The sequence below is a fragment of the Scardinius erythrophthalmus genome (assembly GCF_964197995.2).
Source record: "Scardinius erythrophthalmus genome assembly, chromosome: 9".
NCBI lineage: Eukaryota > Metazoa > Chordata > Actinopteri > Cypriniformes > Leuciscidae > Scardinius > Scardinius erythrophthalmus.
The window spans coordinates 10,515,294-10,536,550 of NC_138229.1; the positions used below are offsets into that span (position 1 = coordinate 10,515,294).

The 21,257-nt window shown below is 38.0% G+C and overlaps 1 protein-coding gene across 1 annotated transcript in view; it reads left to right on the top strand.

The window, feature by feature from the left end:
- Positions 1-1,760: 1,760 nt before the first annotated feature.
- dip2cb (disco-interacting protein 2 homolog Cb) overlaps positions 1,761-21,257 on the top strand; it is a 34,291-nt gene continuing 14,794 nt past the window's right edge. Inside the window, exons 1-18 of the mRNA XM_081374215.1 lie at positions 1,761-2,110; positions 12,315-12,386; positions 12,468-12,572; positions 13,719-13,844; positions 14,792-14,971; positions 15,400-15,534; positions 15,773-15,910; positions 16,134-16,253; positions 16,708-16,905; positions 16,999-17,090; positions 17,728-17,838; positions 17,986-18,109; positions 18,287-18,396; positions 19,328-19,430; positions 19,611-19,675; positions 19,799-19,892; positions 20,042-20,161; positions 20,288-20,402. Of these exons, the coding sequence (XP_081230341.1) occupies positions 2,032-2,110; positions 12,315-12,386; positions 12,468-12,572; positions 13,719-13,844; positions 14,792-14,971; positions 15,400-15,534; positions 15,773-15,910; positions 16,134-16,253; positions 16,708-16,905; positions 16,999-17,090; positions 17,728-17,838; positions 17,986-18,109; positions 18,287-18,396; positions 19,328-19,430; positions 19,611-19,675; positions 19,799-19,892; positions 20,042-20,161; positions 20,288-20,402 (2,087 nt within the window). The 5' untranslated portion in view covers positions 1,761-2,031. The remainder of the gene's footprint in view (positions 2,111-12,314; positions 12,387-12,467; positions 12,573-13,718; positions 13,845-14,791; positions 14,972-15,399; positions 15,535-15,772; positions 15,911-16,133; positions 16,254-16,707; positions 16,906-16,998; positions 17,091-17,727; positions 17,839-17,985; positions 18,110-18,286; positions 18,397-19,327; positions 19,431-19,610; positions 19,676-19,798; positions 19,893-20,041; positions 20,162-20,287; positions 20,403-21,257) is intronic.

The window sequence follows — 21,257 nt, forward strand, 5'->3', positions numbered from 1 at the left end:
CTTTTTAGAGCTAAGCATTTAAGACATTGTTTGTAATTTACTTATTTATTCATTTAACCCTCATGTTCTTCTGTGATTGTACAGTCTTTGTTTAATTTTCCAGCTATTGTTACTAAAATAGTACCATCTGTATAAAGATAGCCACCTCCTACTTTTCATCAATCATGCCCTTAAAGGTTTAATTTCAGATTTCCACAGAACTCCATGTTGCACATATGTGCACAGTGCACTCTGTTTTATGGCTTCTCTGAGGTGGTTATACTGTCTGGTTCTTGGCTATTGGCTTCATGTTGTGTGTTTCTTAGGGTAGGCAGGCTTTCTGAAATGTGTGCATGACTTGCTTACCACAAGTAATAAAACTGTATAGATCCAAATCCTGCCTGGATCTTTCTTTAGCCTTAAAGGGATAGTTCACCCAAAAATTATCCCTTGATTTTCTCACCCTCACGTCATCCTAGATTTAGCCTATAGATATCTTCTTTCAGGAGGACACAATCAGGGTTAGGCTATTAAAAAATAGCATTGCTCTTCCAAGCTTTATAATGGTAGTGAATGGCGGTCCTTCTGAAGATACTTCTGGATATTCTTCTTATACAAACGCATTGCTTTGCTTCAGAAGGCCTTTATCAACCCCCCGGAGCCGTGTGGAGCACTTTTATGATGGATCGATTTTATGATGGATCGATGCACTTAATAGAACTTAACTGACCAAACTGACATAATTTCAAAAGCCAAATATATTTTTTTTACTTAAAAATACATATGTGAGTGAGTGAGTGAGTGAGTGAGTGAGTGAGTGAGTGAGTGAGTGAGTGAGTGAGTGAGTCAGAGAGAGAGAAAGAGAGAAAGAGAAAGAGAGAGAGAGAGAGAGAGAGAGAGAGAGAGAGAGAGAGAGAGAGGGAGTATGTGTGTGTGTGTGTGTGTGTGTGTGTGTGTGTGTGTGTGTGTGTGTGTGTGTGTGTAATCCCAGTGATCCCTGCTTCCTTGACTGAGATCAGTGCAAACATGCCAGAAGATGTTTATCCTGCTTTCTTTTTATTTTTGGAGTGTACCATCTATTCAAGGAGCTGGAAAAGTGTATCAAACTATATTAACAGTCCAGAGAAAGATGAGAGGCACGTAGAAATACATGAAAAACAAATGAATCAGGATGTTCGATTTTTTTTAATGCAATGTAAATCGCTTTGGATAAAAGCCAAAATGCAGAAATGAAAATAAAATAAAGACTTTGTCCTATTAAGCAATCTAACTCCAGTTGAGTAACAGATGCACATTTTAACTATGAACTATTCGTTCTGTGATTTGACTGCTTTAATGTCATACTACCACGCACCAGCAGGAGGCATCATAACATCTCTAAATATTTTAAAAGTTCTTCATTTATGTCCTGTAAAAACTAGTAAAGTAGCCTAATATATCATACAAAACATATAATAAAATGAAACAACAATTATTAACTTTAAAACATTAACAAAATAAAATATTTAACATTGCGTAAATAGATCGAGTTGGCATATTTCCTCTCTATAGATAGGCTAGCCTAAGTAAATATTTCAGTTCTGTAACTATACAATTAAGTGAGTGAAAATGGGGCTGAATTGTGATGAGATGTGAATTTCTTCAAAATAACTCCTATTGAGGCATTTCACCCGGGGCGTGTTTAATGGCACTGTATCTTCACACAGATGTCGCTATCCGTTATGGTCGGTGCGCGCGCACTGTCGCTCTCTTCTGCGTTTGAACGAGCACCGAGGTCACGTGAGCGCGACGGCAGCAGCGGGCACAGTGGCACCGCAGTGGAAACACGGGCAGCTTCGCTGCTGCTGTGCACCACTTACAATTCGGAATCAGAAGGAAGCCGAGCGTAACCGAAAACCGACCGGTGATGACGGGTCTCCTGTAACGCTTCTCCTCGCTGTCCATCCGCGCTCACACTCATGCGGTCTATTTTTGCACCGTGAAATACACGTTTGACACCGTGTGCTCGTGAGACACAGAGAGACGCTGAGGCTCGGATGTGTTGGAGTCGCAATGGCAGACCGTGATTCGTTACCGCTGCCGTTGGAGGTGCGCGCGCGGCTCGCGGAGCTCGAGCTGGAGCTATCAGAGGGTGAGTAGCTGCCCGTTTGCCCGGTCAGAGAGGGAGAAAGTGAACGACGGGAAAGGGAGAAAGTGGGGATGAACGGGTCAGCGAGCTCGATACATGTATCAGATTTAAGTGAGCGCGTGTTTACATTTGCAGAATCGGACAGAGCGGTTCCGGTGACCTTGGTTGGATGAGGAAAGAAATGCGTATTATAAGACATTAATGACGTTTTTAATACGTTGCTATTTGGGTGTATGAAGGAAGATGTGTGTTTTGGAATTTAAAGTCTCCCTCTCCCTCTCTCTCTCTCTCTCTCTCTCTCACACTCTCTCTCTCTCTCACTCTCTCTCTCTCTCTCTCTCTCTCTCTCTCATATATTCCGTTCTCCATTCCAGTGAACTGTTCATAACACGGCCACCGCCTTTGTGAATATATAGGGCACGTAAATCGGTTATAAGTGAAGCTGGTGTGTTTAAAGCATTGGGATAATATTCATCTGGCTATCCTGTTTGTTGTGTATTTTTGCACGTAATGCGCTTGCTCGTGAAGTGCATCTCTCTCTCTCTTTCTCTCTCTCTTCCTCTCTCTCTCTCTCTTTCTCTCTCACACACACACACACACACACACACACACACACACACACACACACACACACACACACACACACACACACACGTATGAGAAACATACTTTAAGCTATCAAAGGAGTAAGTATTCAAAATTCATGATAGTCATAAAAACAACATTTTCATGGGGACAGTTTTTCTGACCACCATGAATTTTGATCAGCCTTAATTGACAAGGGTTTTCAAACTTAAAAATATAAGGATCCCCTTGTGAGGGAATCCTTCGTAAACAATTAAGGTTTTAAACTGAACCTATATTAAAGCTATATTTCTTCGTGTATAAACAGATGTTTATGCTTTGTGTGAAAAAATATGAAGAGTTTAAAAATATAGCTTGTTTCCATAATATTCACTTATATTTTTCACTTCATTAAAGAAAAATCATTGAAACATCATCTATATATAAAAGAAGATTGTATTAAGTTAACTGTATATGATTGTAAAACAATATTAGAATTAGAGTCCATCTGGGATTACAGATTCATATTGATTTCATTTAGTTAATAAGTTAGCTGATAAGTAATCTATTATCACTTTACAGCACTTTTTCACAAGTGCCTAAAACTTTTCACCGAGCTGTAGCTTTGCAGGTTGTTGTTTTTCCCCCCAATTGTTTTGGAGATGTTGCCGCAGTTTTTCTGGATTTATTAGTCTGTCTCAGTTTTTTCTGTTTCTTCATGTAATCACAGATGGACTTGATGATGGTGAGATCAGATCATACTGGCTGTTGTCAGACTCCTATTGCATATAAAAAAACTCACTGTATCATTACAATAATCATCTACATAATATCTCAATAAATGTAAAGTTGTATAAAAAAGGAAAAACTGCCTGTATAATACTTATACGAGAAATGGGAAAATAGTAAAAAAAACAGTTTTAGATTAATGTAGCATGTTTAATGTAGCATGTCACACCATTGCTGTAATGAGTGGGGACTTAATCCCGTTGATTTAGAAAGTGATGCCGCATGGCCAGCTCTTGCAGAAGGGAGTCTGTGTTTTGTGGTTTATGTTTCATGTAGATTGCATCATTTCTCCTAACAGAGAGACCCAGAGAATGATGATTCCCCTTATTAGGCCACATCTGCCGTCCCTGTGCGCACGAGACAGCGTTCTGTTATTTTGTGTACTTCAATCAGATTTTAAATAATCCATCATTATGTTTATTCGAACACAAACAGTTCAGAAGTTCAGAATGTTCCCATTGACTCCAGACCCGGTCAGATGAAGTGGGCCAGGAAACTTAAGGGGGAGATGTTTCCCAAAATGCATTATGTTTTGGAGCTTTTTATTGTATACTTCAGACTACAGTTTTTCATAGTGCATATATTCAACGTTAAATATGCTTGAATAAATTAGCATGGGTGACATGCATTCATAAGCTTGTTGTATATTATAATATCCTATTTGTGTGTATGGATGGGGGCATCTGTTGTCCCTGTTCTGTTGCTTTGGCTTCTGGCCTAGTTTCCACGCATGCTCTCATCTGATTGGCTTTCTTGCCACAGGCAATCGTTTCATTGGTTCACAGTCTCTCATGCTGTGTTCAGATTGGCTCTGCGGACAAAGGCTTATGGGGGCAGAAGAGTCATTCTGGAGGATTAGGGTCTTCATCTGATCAGAGTAACATATACTTACACTAATGCACTCATGCAGAATATAATCTTGTATTTATGTGGTCTGATTTTGATAACTGACAAGTGTCTGTCGTAGTTTTATCAAACCGATAATATGACTACTTTGTAAAGAGAAATGTTGCTTTTTCTGTTTCTGGATTGTTTTGTTTCTAACAAAATAATCTGGTTCTGTATATTCTAGAATTAGAATTATTGCAAACAGGAGTGTGTGTAAATATGGGTGTGTGTTAGAGTGACACTTTTTACTTGTGCGTACAGGTGTCAGTATGGTATATAGTATACATGAGGTTACTGGCACAATTATCATTGTTTGCAGACGGGAGTCTGCGGGGCATCCTGGTGTTACAGCAAAACTCATTGTACAAGCAATAAAAATACATTTTTAGAGATTCACTGATTGCAATTTTCTTGGCCGATTATGATTTCCGTTTTTTTTTTTTAAGTGTGACCTGCCATTTCTGCCATTTTCTTTAAGAACTATAATTGGCAGCATATACAAACAAAAATCTACTTTTCTTCAATCCTTAATTTTATTTTCATAAAAAACACAGGTAAAATAAGTAAGAAAATAAAGTAAGAACAAATTGCGAACAACAGTACAAATAAATGCAATAGGATAAAGAGAGCTATGAAATGAACATGGCTTTACGTTTTTCAGGTGGGTCTAACAGTAGGCTAGTATTCAGGTGTGATATATTACAGAAATTAAAGTAATCAAATGTAAAATAACACTGGATAGTCTTCATTGTAAAAAATAAATGCAGATTTACACTTACAATTAAAGTTACAAAAATTATTCAGTCGAGCAGAGTGATTTTAGGAATTATTTTAGTCGAGCAGGAATATTAGACTGCTGTCACTTTAAGAGTTTATGCTCGGATCCAATATACAGTTACACAACATGCGTTATGTTGCATGTTATATGTTGTTATATATTTATATATTAACTACTTTTATTAGGGGATGATGCACCGATACAGAACTTTTGGCTGATACGATAAGCGATAATTCTTATTTTATTTGAAAGCCGATAGCCGATAAATTGAAATCCAAATTTTTAGAGAGCCTGATTACAAAAACAAACACCTCACCATTAAAAGCCATGTCCAAAGCACACAATTATAATGTTCTCATTATAATTTTATGTAGCCTATATGACATGTTGCACTTAACTGTATTTTCCTTTTCTTGAAGTGAGTCCAATCGTATTAAAACCATCATGGCATCTGAAGTGTCTCAGCTGAAGGAAATAATCAATTATTTATCGACTTTGATATATATAGGCCACATTTTTTAATCGGGTCGATAACGATAACATCAAAAATGAACATGTATCGGCCTATACCGATATGGTAGCCAATATATCGTGCATCCCTAACTTTTATTATGCTTTTAATAGTGCTTTTTTTGTCATTTTTGGAGCTTGAAAGCCAGTCACTTTTATTGTATGGAAAAGAGCAGCATGATCATTCTTCAAAGCCTTTTTGTTCCACAGAAGATAGTCGTACATGTTTGGAATGACATAGGGGTGAATAAACGATGAAAGAATTTTCATTTTTTGGTGAACCAACCCTTTAAATGTGAAGTGTGTTATTTTTAGATTTTTCATTAATACTTTCTCAGTTGAATGTGCAGAAACCTTAAGTAAACCATTTGTGGGTTTACTTGCTGAGGTGTGTAAACTCTATGGTTCTATCAAAACAATACTCTTCGTTTGAGTGGCCTGATTTAGCAACGTTATCTCAACCAATGGCACGAGTTTGGGGGAGGACTACCTGACTGACCGAACAATGGATAGTGGGGAAACCGGTTTGAATTGATTTTTCAATTACAGTTGGTCATTTTCAGGCTTGTGGGTTAGTTTCTGTGCTACCCATGTTGTACTAGTAAACATGACAGTTTGAACTACTGGAAGGTCGTCCTGAGCAGGTCATATTTTCAGATCATTGTTAGAGGCCCAGAGATTATGCAGTTCACCTAGTTTATAGTGATTTTTCGTCACCTCAAGAGAAATCATCGTTCCAGACCTGTATGACTTTAAAATGGAGCTTTCAAGAAGGAGACAAAACCACTTAAAAGTATCACAAAAAGCATATTCCTAGTCTTCTGAAGCTGTATGATACTAGTTTTACAGTAAATGATGAAGGACTTAAATTCAAGTAATTTACTGACATCTTACCCTCCAGTGGGCTGTTAACTGTTGCGACTGGAATGAACCATTGAGAAAATGAACTGTCAGTGAACTTGACTACTCGAGAAGCAAATGAATAATTTAGTGTTATTTTGTGAACTGGACAGTTTTGATTTTAAAAAAGAAATAAGAATCAGACATTGTTATTTCTCTCATGAATGTGCCAACAAAAGCAATAGTAGAGATTCAAGGTTTTCAATGAATAATAATGATGTCTGTCTGTTCCTCACACAAAACTATGGCTTTAAAAGACTTGCACTATAGTGCATGAGTTGTATGGATCACTTTTATTGTCATTTTGAAGCTTGACAGCCCTAGTCCCATTCACCTTCATTATATTTAAATGAAGAGCCAGGATATTATTCTAAAAATGAATCTTTTCTGTTCCACAGAAGAAAATTACAGGTTTGGAACAACATGATGGTGAGTAAATAATGGCAAAAGGATTCCTTTAAGACAAGTTTCCGTTTCCAGGACTTTCATTCACCTTGACTGAACTATCAGCAAGCCCTTCGCCCTTACCTTTCCTGCTTTCATAACCAACTGTCTACTTGTACCACAAACAAAGTCGTTCTGTGTTGCAGCCCAAGGCAGTTTGAAGCCTAAAACAAGATTTAGTAGCTCGACTTGTCTTTGTTTTGCTGTTGTAATGCTTTAATGTTTTCCTGGTGTAGTGTTGTGTTTTGAATATGTTTTTTGCTGCCTGATTCAGTAATCACACTATCTACTTAGCCATTTTTGGTAAGAAAGGCTTCGGCCATGAATTTGAATAATGAATGTTCTAGTTTACCGTGCACAGACTCTGTGAATGTTGAGGTGCTGGCAAACAGGGTTTGTTGTACTGTAGTTTCAATGGCCGGTATAGCAGATGGACCGTTCAGTGTGAAGCAGGTCTGTTTGGCTGAGAGAAGCTGCTTTTCATTCATCTTTAGAAGAGATGCGAGTCTCATTTTTTTTCTTTTTTTTTTTCTATTATATTGTCCAGGTCAGGGATTCACAAACTTTTTTTTTTTTTTTGTCAGCCAAACCCCTTTTGCCTAAAATATTTAGGTCATTTACAACACATTGATTCATGTTAATAGTTCTGTGATGTCGGTTAATGGTCACGTCACATGCAGGTAAACAAATTAAGAGTTAATTTTTTAGTAAGTGTTTTATTTTGAAATCATGTTTTTATTTCAGTTTTACATTTTTATGATTTTAGTCATTTTTAGCTTTTTATCAACTCAATTTTGGGAAACCCTGGTTGGGAAACATTCTTGAACATTCAAGTCTACATTCACTAAGCTAATAAAAATGTAGAAATGGCACAAATTAACATGTTTTACTGTTCTTTCCAATGGACCAAAAAATATTTTTTGTTGTACGTAAATGAGCTCTATGAGTGTCCGTTTGTAATGTTTAGCCTCATAATGTTTATTAAGTGAACAACTAGATGCATAACCTTTAATACTTGATATGTGTGTGTGTGTTTATTGGGGGGTTGTCATGGGAAGTTACTCTCTCCACAACTGCAGCTGTCCAAAAGCCTGTCATGATGCTATTTTTATTCATTTCTCTCTCTCTCTCTCTCTCTCTCTCTCTCTCTCTCTCTCTCTCTCTCTCTCTCTCTCTCTCTCTCTCTCTCTCTCTCTCTCTCTCTCTCTCTCTCTCTCTCTCTCTCTCTCTCTCTCTCTCTCTCACACACATATATATACACGTGTACAGCTTACTGCCTCAAAGAGATCAGCCATTTCTCTTTGATTATTACAATTATTAATGGAGTTTTATAAAAGTTGATGTAATCATTAATGTTGTTGTTTTAGAAGGAATTTTATACTCTGCCTCTCTAAATGATTCTGTTCTCCCCTAATTTCCATGCTTTTGCATTCATTTTGAGCTTCAGGCGATCTCAGAGCAGTGTGTGTGTGTTTGTGTAAGACGTGACCTACATACAGTTTTATCATTCTGTTTATGATGGTGTTGGCATTAGTTTGGGTGGTTAAGCTCTCACCTGCTAGTCTTACATCTTTAAAAAAGAAACCTGCAGAAGCAGAACATCAGCCAGATACCGAAGTTCAGAGGTGTCAACTTCTGTACGACAGAAATATCATGCAATTTCATGAATTGAGGAATTCCTAAAATGGATGGATTTGGGGTTCATTCATGTTTCAAATGTAATAGTTTTTATCACAATTATATGATTGAAGATAGTCTACTTAAGGGTCGTCATGCATCATTTCACATGATTACTGATCTTTTTTTAGAGCTGAAACAAGCGATTATGGCAAATCATCATTTCCAGTTACACTCAGATTAATCATTTTGTTAAACAACCCAGACACAATGTCTAGAGTTTCCCTGAACGCACAAAAGGAAGCAATCTGTACACTTTTAATCATCCAAAATCAATAATCTGAGCAGTTGAAGGTCCAGATGATTGTCACACCTTCAGATAAAGTCTGAATGACTATAAAACATATCATGCCATTCTTTTCTTGATCACTGCTGCAAGCCGAACTCTCTGACGGGACACAGCAGTTCAGAAACTTTGACTGTATACCAGATTTTACAAGCTGAGGTCCTCCTACTGCTGGGTAGGACCCTCTCTCTTCCCAAACAACCCAGATGTTGAATATAACCTGGATTTAGCAAGACACTAGCAGCATTCCTTGGGGCCAAATGAAAATCCAAGTCAAGTGTGATGTTTGTGCATGCTCTAGCTCTTGGTGTTCATGGGAGAAGTAGTGATATTTGATTTGTAAATTAATAGTTTTATTTGAGTCTATAGAGCTTTAGAAGATCAGATTTGCCAAGATTATAAAATCTTAATTCTTTATGTTAGATAATTCTTTAATAATATATATTTTTTTTATGGGTTGATAAACAGAAACTTCAAAGTTGTTTAAAATCTAAATCTTTGGTAACATTATACATGTCCTTACTGTCAAATTTGATCAATTTAATGCAGAAAACATAGGCGCTGATGATATACCAATTGGTTAGAATGCCAACTGATTATTGACCATTTATATAATAATTTATCTAGACATTTGATTATATTTAGCTCTTATTGTACTCGTTCATTCGGATACAAATGTCGCTCAGGGTCTCGCGCTGACCGTTCTTTTATCCAGATCCACAAACTTCCCAGTCTTGGTCACTAGACAGAGGTAATTGACTGTACTATTTAGATGGCTGCTCATATGCTTGCGCTCTCTGAAAGTGTTTTGTTCAGTCCCTATAGATCAGTATACACTTGAATAAAGCAACACTATCTCTAGTCAGAGGTCACTTGCACTACTACAGATATAATCCAACAAATATTACTTTCTCTATAGGTAACCTTGGTTGGTCATGCATGGTTTCCCATGTACACTTAGCTAGAGTAACATTACAAATAAACAGAGGTAAGGCTCACCCTATTTAGGTTGTTCAATCAACATTTTGTTGTCCTAAATGGAAATTCCCTAGTTTTTAGCTTTTACAGTCTAAGTACACTTGAACCAGTGCCATGTGTTAGCCGGATCTCTAAAAAGAGTTATTGTGCCCTATGCTCCACTCAGAACTAGACTTTGGAGATTTGTGAACATAATCTACTAGAGTTAATCATTTCAGAGTAAGTCAGAATCAATTCAAATGTAACAATTTAGTATTAGTCAGGTAAATGTACATGCCAATTACATAATCAATTCAAAGATAATGAATACAAAACATCAAATGCTCAGAAATACAGAGTAAAAGATACAAACCTGACATCAGAAAATACTGGAGGACATTCAGTATTACAGGTTGATCTGGCTACAGAATCGCTCCAGAGCCTTTTGCAGCATTTCTTTTAATACCCAGCCCAAGACAAACATTCTCCAAATGGAGATGAGCTAACAATGGAAATACTTTAAAACATAGCCAGGTCAGCCATTTTCTCTTTATTTTTCCTCAAGGAGTTAAGACAAATCTTTATTTGCCCACTTTTAGTGATTCCAAAGGCTCATCTTGCATGGACCTTTTACTGCTCTAATCTTTGACATGTGGTGCATTTCAGAAGACCCTATTTGCACAAGTGTTTTAAAGAGAGCTGTACTGTAGGCTGCTTTGAGCTCTGTTTATTAAGGTGTTTTCTCTCACAGATCTGGCTAAATTCACACAGCATTCTCTCTGAGCCCAAGCATGTAAATCCCACGAGGTCAACTGTTTCTGAGAAACCTTGCATCAACAATCCTCCCACAATCATTTGCTCAGATCACATGCCATTACGTGGCAATTCTAATGATCCGATAACCCGAAAGTAACTAAAGCGTCGCAATGATATATGCATGCTTACTAAATGGAATTAAAAGCCACATGTTTGGTTTGCTTTGAGAAGCAGCCATATCTAATAGAGTGGCCACGGAGCTTGTGTTCAGTTGTGCGTATGTATGCGCAAGCACTCATGAGACTGCATATGTTATCTTAGATTTGATTTGATTATGCGTGTGTGCATTTGCTCAGGTTTTAGTATATGCATATTATGTTATCTTTGTGCACGTATATTATGTAAAGCTCTGTGCAGATTGACCTAATAACCCAGTTTATGGTGTGACGTTTTCTGGTTTTCCCCTCCAGGTCTGTGTACAATCAAGCCTTCTCATTATATTAAATGCAGAAATGTATTTAAAGTTCAGATTTTCTCTCTCTCTCTCACTCTCGCGCTCCCTCTGATGTTCATAATAGAGGAGGAATCTCATGAGAACAGGGCCTCCATGTCTTCATTTCCTGCGGGTCTCTGGGGGGGCTACCACACCTATGTTGTCATGGATATCATTTGTGATATTATTTTGGGATGCAGGCACGCAGCATGTTTACACTTGTGTTTGTTTACTTGTATCCATCAGCCACACTAACTCAGTCAACACAGTCATTTGGGAAAACACTCAGAGTTTAAAATATTAATTTGAGAAGCATTTAGCTTCTGTCAGTAATTCTGTGTTCCACTGTGTATTCTGTGTTGATTTTCTGAGATTACATTATAATGTAATGTTATACAGCTGCATTGCACACAGAGGTCTATAGGGGTATTAAGTTACACTTCATGACTTGCCTTTTGAATAATCATATTACTATCCGACTTTTCATTTACACTTGGTCACATACATGCCTCTCTTGCATGATTTTTGGAGAAAAAAGTGAATTGTTGTTGTGATTTAAAATACAATAAGACTTTATAATAATAATAATAATAATAATAAAAGTGTTATAATAATAAGAAGAAACAATATTTTTAAATTAGTATTATTACTAAACAAAAAATGTAAAATTATAATATTTCACATAAAAAATATAGTATTTAAGATAAATGGTGTATTTTAGTACAATGTAAAATTGCAATATTTATATTTATGGCTATCTTAATTTCTTCATGTTCAAACCTTAAACCGTCAAGCCGTGGCTTATCACATTATGCCATATTGTAGTTCTATTTCGATTAATCATGAAGCCCTCTTCAATATTCCTCTGGTATTTGGAAATATGACAGAATTCACTTCTGTGATGACACCAATTAGTGCAAGACAGTGAAATTTTCTGTTGAACGCCCTCTCAAGCCCATTTGTTAACTGTTTGAAGTTCGCTGATGCTCCATCCATGTTGTGTCTAAAACCAACTTCTGAAGTGATTGGCTAATATCCATCTTAAATTCATCTTGGAGGGCATTTTTATCCGCCTTCTAGGCCCATGAGGAACTGCAGTGCCTGATGAAAAGCTTCAATGATGGCAATTTAGTTTGGTTAATGGTTACCTTTTCTTTTTTTTCAGGTGACATCACACAGAAGGGCTACGAGAAGAAAAGATCCAAACTTTTACAAGCTTACCTACCTCAAACACCAGGTAACACACATACCTTGCTTTACACAGCAGCCTAGTGTTTATTGTGTTTTGGCTACAGTTGTCCCTCTGTGTTTACTGTAGGGGCAGAACGCCGCATCCCTGTCACACCATCTTCATCGTCTTCCTCATCCTCCCGTTATCAGCGGCGACGGTCCACTGGCTCAAGGGATGAACGTTACCGCTCAGGTGAGCTAGAAGACACAGATTTACACAGACACACAATCTGATTTCAGGAGACATAAAAGTAACTCTTGAGGCAAAATTGCCACCAAAATGAATAAAAATGAGTTATTGTTTTTTATGTTAATAACATACAATATAGTTAAGCAATATCACACGAGCAAGAGATTGTTTTTTTCTGAATAGAAGCACAATTGAAAATTATATTGATTTTAAACAACTGTTCAATAAACGAGGTAAATATTTTTTTTTTTTAACGAATTGGTCTAATGAAAGATTCAGTTATTCTCTCATAAAGACAGTGACTTGCTCTGTTCCTAAATGAACCAGTTGTTTGAACAAATACCAGCAGTTTTAGTTTCATATTTAAAAGTTAATTCATTTTTTTTCTCCAGAATTTCTATATTAATTTTTTTATTGAAACTATTAATCTCATAACAATTTATGCAGTTTACATTTGCATATGCAGTTGTAATTGCAATTTCTTAATTTTAATCAAATTCAATTAGAACCATATTTAATTTATTGATTAAATGTAAGCATTTGACATAAAAGGCGATGCATTCAATGAGGTTTGAAAAATATTGTCTTTTATAAAGGTATAAATTACCCTGAAAGTCAATTTAATGGAACAAATATTGCCCCTCAATGGAAACATTAATTTCTGTTACTGTGTATTTTTATTATATAAACTGTATGTGTTAATAAAATACTATGTTTAATTTATATATATTAAAACAAAACTACATACACAATAAAAATCTAAATAAAATTCCAAAAATAAATATGATTGAATGTCTTTCAAGACTTTTTTTTTTTTGCTTCTTTTGTAATAAATACATTTTAGAAGGTTGTCATGTATCTTCAGCATTGCGGAACATGTGGTTGGGTTTAGATGTAATCTGTGCCAGTGGCATTATTTCCTATATGGATAAACCACTGAATAAATAATCTCCCTAAATAAATCTCAGAACGGGCTAGAAAAAGAGCAACTCTACTGAACTTTATTCCACACAAACATAAACATAAGAAGCTTTTCAGCATGATGCACTGTAAATGTACTTATACAATCTCTCTCTCTCTCTCTCTCTCTCTCTCTCTCTCTCTCTCTCTCTCTCTCTCTCTCTCTCTCTCTCTCTCTCTCTCTGTCAGATGTTCACTCAGAAGCTGTTCAGGCTGCGCTGGAGCGACACAGTGAGAGAAAGATGGCTGTGCTGTTGCCATCCAAGCGGCGGTCGCTCATCGGTCAAACCTCCATGGACACATACACACCTCCAGGTGTGTGGATGTGCGTGTGTTTGTGTGTGTGTGAGCCGGTGTGTAAGAGTGTGTGTGTGTGTGAGACTGTTCTCTCTTTTACCCCTTTTCCACCAAAAAAGAACTGGTTCGGAACTGGTGCTGGTTCAAAGTTGGTTCAACTTGCGAACCTTCTCAGAACCTGTTTGTTTTTCCACTGACTAGAGAGCCCAGCGAACGACGTCATCACTGTGTACGTTGCCATAGGCTACGTCTTAAGGGGGTGTACACCACCTGAAAATCCAATAACATCAGCATTTTTCTGATTTCTGTAAATGAATATAAAACTTGCAGCACAGGGTGAAGTCAGTATACATTAACTACGATATGAGACACATGCAAATTTAATATAAAACTATGTAACGTCGGTTCAATGGCGCTCTGTTGCGCGGCAGGATTTTGAACACGGTCCTGAGCCGTTGCTGGGCGCCGCGGACAGACGCCGAAAGGCACCGCCGGTGTGTGTACACTTCTAGAGAATAATGCGTTCAAATTTAAAAGACGCGGCGCGTCGCTGAGCTGAGCTGCGCGTCCGGTGTGCGACCCCCTTTAGCTTTCCTAGAAACACTTGCGCCAAATTCAAACATAACAATTACAATGGCGGAATACATCGTCTTTCTGCAAATGTTTCTCCTTGCTTTGCGATCCTATATTGGGGTCAGAACAAGACGTTTAGAACACATTTGTGCTGTTCGGACGGAGGTTACGTTCGAGAAGAAGTTCAACAATAACCCCGCCTCCAGCATGACGTGGATAAAGAACGGTTCTAGTCCAGCAAAGAGTTGGTGCCGCTTTGGAACCAATTTTCCTGGCCGAGAACCGGTTCTTTGGCTGTCGAAACACAAAGAACTGGTTCGCGAGTAGGCACCGGCTCCGAACCGGCACCAGCACTGCCTTGGTGGAAAAGGGGTATTTGTGTGTCTCTCCAGACTCGTCCTCTGGCTCTGACGCTGAGGGGTCTCTGGGGAGGGCGGGGGGTGTCAGCGTGGACTCCTGGATCAGCAGAGCACTCCATGGCTCACCATCAACATCATCGTCATCGTCGTCGCACAGCAACAGCTCTGCCAATGCAGCCCGACTCGCAGAGACCAACATGCACTCATACGGCCGTAAGAATGAATGCATATTTACTCACATGGCAGCAAATAAACACAGATACTGAGAATCTGTCATGTGATAAATTGTCAACCAACTCCAATTTTGCTTTCACTAATATCTGGCACAGATTGAATATTGTTGCAAGCATATAGACAGGAAAAGCAAGCCAATCAGCTCCTCATGCTCATGCTTCATATAAAAAATAATAATAATAAATTTTGTTGCATCTGATCTGGATCTCTTTTAAACTTCATTCCCTTATCAAGACCATCTCACTTCAGCCAGTTGGCTTCTCTTGCTCAACTAAGTTCAGCCAATCAAATCTTTCCACTCAACTCAATTCAGCCAATCTGTTCAATTTGCCCAACCAATTTTAGCCAATCAGCTATAGAATGCTATAATTTAGCCTTCTGTTCTCTCCTTCAATTTTTCCCCTCAGTTGGCCCGATGTCTCATCTGTCTCTGAAAAGGCGGGGCTTAAGAGAAATGGGTGTTTTTGCTGAGAATGGAATAGTTGGCAGGCACTCCAATGAGTACCAATCAGATCGCCCATGGTCGTCTCTGGATTCTGAGGGTCAGTGTTTCACTTGTCTTGTCTGACATATAAGGGATAGTTCACTAGTATAGTTAGTTTACTAGATAGTTTACTTTTAACTTTTCCTCCACAGCACTGTTTGATATGTATACACCTTTGTTTTTATCTTCATGCACTTTTGCATCTCACTGATAATAGACCATCACATTTTTTGGGGTAAATGGTTTGTCATGCTGTATTTTACTATACTGATATCCTGTTTGTTTGTGTACTGCAGACAGTCTGTCGGCCCCTCCTGACATCACCAGCTACATGCCAGACCCCGCCCCCATATTTTTTCAACGCCCACAGGTCGCCATGATAACCAGGCCCCCACCCAAATATGGCAATGCTGAGCTGATGGAGACAGGAGATGGTGAGTGCGTGTGTCCAGGGGTCTGTTTTTTAAATGTGTATTTATTCTGAACTGATCAAGTTTGGTATCTATTAGTTGTATTTGTAAACTTTATTCTGTGTGCATGTAATGAAATGAGTTTAAAATTACAAAACAAATACTATTTAATCAAAATGTGTTTTCTCATTCTCACCATTGTGAGAATTTGTATTTGTAGTGTAATTGCAAATATGCATAAATGTAGGTGTGCCTGTCAGTAGCCGTGTGTCGGCAAAGATCCAGCAGCTAGTTAATACACTGAAGCGACCCAGGCGAAGACCCCTGAGAGAATTCTTTGTGGAGGACTTTGAAGAACTTCTTGAAGGTTAAAATGTTTCCACTATCTTTGTGCCTAATTGTTTGATTTCAAAGATGAATATAACTGTAAACGTAAATGATTAATATTATAGATATAGATGTTTAAATACCCACCCTGCACCAGTTCACAGAAACGCTTCTTACACTTCCATAGTTGCTGTAGGTCAAAGGTCTTGAAATTCATTACTCTCAGATTAAACGCTCCACACCCTGCACAGAACAAGTTAATTTGATCTAGCTATTTTTGCAGAGATCCAGGTGAAGTGCTTAAAGGGATAGTTCACAGAGAAATTAAAACCCTGTCATCATTTACTCACCCTTGTGTTGTCTTGATGTCATGATGATCTCATGAGCGAGTAAATGATGGCACAATTTTATGGAAGAAGAATTTTTAGTTAAACATGGGTCTCATCAACATGCAAATGCTTTGCTAACCTTATCTGAACATTTGCCATATGCAGTGCAGCAGCCTGATCCCTCTCTGCCACGCCCAGAGGGGGCGGAGTCAACTCCCATACAAGGAGAAGATCTCGTCGGACTCAAGAACTGCCCCTCCTCCCTGGAGGCGGCCCTTCTGCGCTGGGGAGCCATTGCACCCAAAGCCCCCTGTTTGACCACTACGCACAGCAATGCCAAACAACCATACACGCTTACATATGGTACACACACATATGTATTCATAGGCATTAATTTGGTTTAATTCTGTTTGGTTGTGGATATATGTTTATATCTCTTTGTTTATATGTTTGTAGGTAAGCTCTGGTCTAGGAGTTTGAAGTTGGCCTATAACCTGCTCCACAAACTGGGAACCAAACAAGAACCAATCATCCACACTGGAGACAGGGTAAGTGAGTGGTTAGGTTGTATTTATGTTTTGTCTTATACACTCACCGGCCACTTTATTATGTATACCTTGCTAGTACCGGGTTGGACCCCATTTTGTCTTCAGAACTGCCTTAATTTTTCGTGGCATTGATTCAACAAGGTGCTGGAAACATATCTCATAGATTTTGGTCCATATTGACATGATAGTATCACACAGTTGCTGCAAATTTGTCGGCTGCACATCCATGATGTGAATCTCCTCTTCCACCACATCCCAAACATGCTCTATTGGATTGAAAAGTGACAGTAAAGACATTTAAAAAGATATCTATCAAGTAAATGCTGTTCTTTTGAATTTTTTATTCAATTAGGAATCGTGAAAAAAGTATCACACACCTTTTTTTCAACACTGATAATAATAAGAAATGTTTCTTGAGCACCAAATCATCATGTTAGAATGATTTCTGAAGGATCATGTGACACTTAAGACTGGAGTAATGATGCTGAAAATTTGGCTTTGCCATAAAAAAAAAAGACATTAAAAAAAAAAAGTTATTTTATTTGTTTCTGTCAAATAGATGCTGACAGATATAGACATTAATACATACATATATTCAAGAACCAGTGAAGAATGAAGTGTATATGTGTTACTGTAGGTAGCTTTGGTTTACCCCAATAATGACCCAGCAGCATTCATGGTGGCGTTTTATGGCTGTCTCTTGGCTGAAGTTGTTCCTGTCCCAATTGAAGTACCACTTACAAAGAAGGTAATTTCTACTGCAAAAAATGTCCAGCAATAATACATCAGGTTAGACAGGACTGCACATATTCAGAAGATTTAATAATGAGTTATAATTACCAAAATAACTTGTGAAATTGCCTGAGGTGTGTCCTCCTGCTCTCTCCCCTCAAAGGATGCTGGTAGTCAACAAATTGGTTTCCTGTTGGGTAGCTGTGGGGTTGCCGTGGCGTTGACCAGCGATGCATGTCATAAAGGTCTTCCCAAGAGTACTAGTGGTGATGTCATGCAGTTCAAAGGTCAGAGACATCATAATATTTGTTACAACCTCCTGCACACAATTCTTCACAGAGGAACATTATATATTATAGATATATGTGTGTTTTTATCCTTACCAGTTTTGTGTGTGTGTGTGTGTGTGTGTGTGTGTGTGTGTGTGTGTGTGTGTGTGTGTGTGTGTGTGTGTGTGTGTTCAGGCTGGCCAAAGTTGCTCTGGGTGCTGTCTGACACCAAACATTTATCTAAACCCCCACGAGAGTGGTTTCCTCTCATAAAAGATGCTAACAATGATACAGCGTACATAGAGGTAACATACCATGTGATTGTGTGTCTAATTCATTTTGATTTTGATTTAATATAATTTATGGACATATTTCTGAATTTTCTATTCATCAAAGAATCCTGAAAAAAGTATCACAATTTATTTTCACAAAAATATTCAACAGCACAACTTTTTTCAACTATGATAATAATAAGAAATGTTACTTTAGCACCAAATCAGCAAATTTTGAATGATTTCTAAAGGATCATGTGACACTGCTGCATTTACATAGACCCTAATAATCCGATAGTAATCAGACTACTAGCACAGTCGGAATAAAAAAGTCATATGTAATCACGTCAGTCGGAATGAATTGGCCAAATTCGATTAAAATTTAATTTGGGGTGGATTAATCCTTTTCTAATCTGATCGAGAGGGCATATAAACTTAATCAGATTGAAAACCAAAACTGGAAAGTACTGCACTTGTGCAGTGAAATGGCGTAATGACGTATAACGCGAGGAACAAGCTGTTGTTGTTGTTGAATGAAGTGTCATAAATGAGTGTCGTGTCATTCTAAAAATTCTCCTTCCACTCATCGTCTCATCACTATTCCTTGTTTTGGACTCTCATCCACAGACGCCTTGTTTTGGAATGGGTGTTTTTACCGCATTATTAATATAAGTAGCACGGCACAACGGTTCATGTGCTCGTCGTCTCCTAATTAGGACCCGAAATAGATAAGTATCAAGTCTGTTCTTTAAAACAGAAAAAATGCAATTTAGGAGAAAAGTATGTGCAAACAGAGGGAAACTCTGTATATACGTGCAGTGTGCGCATGTCAAAAAATTATTTCCGATTTGAAGCTTGTGACATAAACACACACATGATTTGGCGTGATTTGTAGTTCACTGGCAATGCAATGATTTCATTGCATTTATAATGAGAGTGGCCGTGTTTTGTGGTTGATTGACAGTATAAGACCTGTAAGGATGGGAGTGTGTTGGGAATAACTGTGACAAGGATGGCAATGCTCAAACACTGCCAAACACTTACGCACACCTGCGGATACAGCGAGGGTAAGATACACACAGCTACATGTACAAAACACAATTACACACACTTAAAAGCACACAAATATCACACAATTCTAATTCTTAAAGGGATATCAGCAGAAATACTTAATCATTTACTCAGCCTCGTGTTGTTCAAAACCTGTATGACTTTATTTCTAACTGGTTTGTGTTGGTGTGTTTCAGCTGAGACTGTGGTGAATGTTTTGGACTTTAAGAAAGGCATCGGCCTTTGGCACAGTGTTCAAACGGTAATATCAGTGACTCCGTTTATTGCATGTTGTCATTTATCAGATGATTTTTGTAGCCTACTCTTGATTATTATTATTTTTTTTTCTGAAAAAGTGATTTCTTTACCTTTTCTCTCTCTGTAGAGTGTGTTGAATATGTTACATGTGGTCAGTGTTCCATATGCACTTATGAAGGTGAATCCTCTGTCCTGGATCCAGAAAGTCTGTCAGTACAAAGGTACGCACACACACACACACACACACACACACACAGTACACATTTATCAGATGTGCTGACTTTTGGTCTCTATGCTAACACAAATGCACACATAGTGTCACACATAATCATTCTTAATCAATAATTAGTTTCCTTCCATGTGTGTGCAGCTAAGGTGGCATGTGTAAAGAGTAGAGATCTACACTGGGCTCTAATGTCCCACAAAGAGCAGACTGACATCAACATGAGCTCACTGAGAATGCTGCTGATCGCTGATGGATCAAACCCCTGTGAGTGTGTTAACAGTGAATCAAACCCCCTTTAGTGCTGAATCAGAGCCTGTGAGTGTGTTACTTTGTGAATCAAGCCTTTACGTTAAGTATATACATTAATTCTCTCTGTCTTTCTTTTCCCAGGGTCCATATCCTCCTGTGACGCATTCCTAAACGTGTTCCAGAATATGGGCTTGAGGTCAGAGGTCATATGCCCGTGTGCTGGCTCCCCCGAGGCCCTAACTGTAGCTCTGAGGAGGTATAATATACTCACACTCTTTGCCCTGGAGGCACACATGTGCAAACGTCATTCTTGTGCACAGGAATCTGTTTTCAGTTTAAACACATTAAAATGGGAGTTTCTGTCTTTTGTGGTCACTCATTACAAACAACATAACCAGGCCTACGCACATTCATGCACACAGACTCATAGAACTATTAAGAAATACATCTGACTCAGATTTGTATGTTATATGAAATGGTTGATTAAGAACCGAGCAGTTTTCACAGTTTTCACTTCACTCAAATACATTTAATTGTGTTTGTGTGTGGTCTAAGTTTAAATACTGTTATCTTACAGGCAGACGGATATTGCTCTCGCATAGCCAGACTTTTCAATATTGCCATAAAGTCTGGTTCACATTGCCAAGAATTGCCTGAATAAACAAAAAAAGGTCCGCCTGACCGACGTGTAAAGTTGTCAGCCACTCTTCACTTTTATGTGTGCCATTTAGAGGCTGGTAAACCTGAAATTGGATACTACCCAAAGTGCAAAATGGAATATACAAAATGTGATCCCAGATATCTTAAATCTCTCTAACAAAACTGTTGAATGCCCCTTGAAGTGTTTATTAAGGCCTGTTCACACCAAGAACAATAACTATAACGATAACTATATTAGTGTCCACTCCGACACACAATATCGTTCTGTTTATTCTAAGTTACCAGTCATTATTTTTATCGTTCGTTAACTGGAAAAAAATCGTTCTGAAAGTGATTCCAACGGTTCTTTGTGTCATTACCGTTATAGTTGTGGTGTGGACTCTGCTATTCTTTTTTAGAACTATATCTTTATTGTTACCGTTATAGTTATTGTCCTTGGTCTGACTGTGTA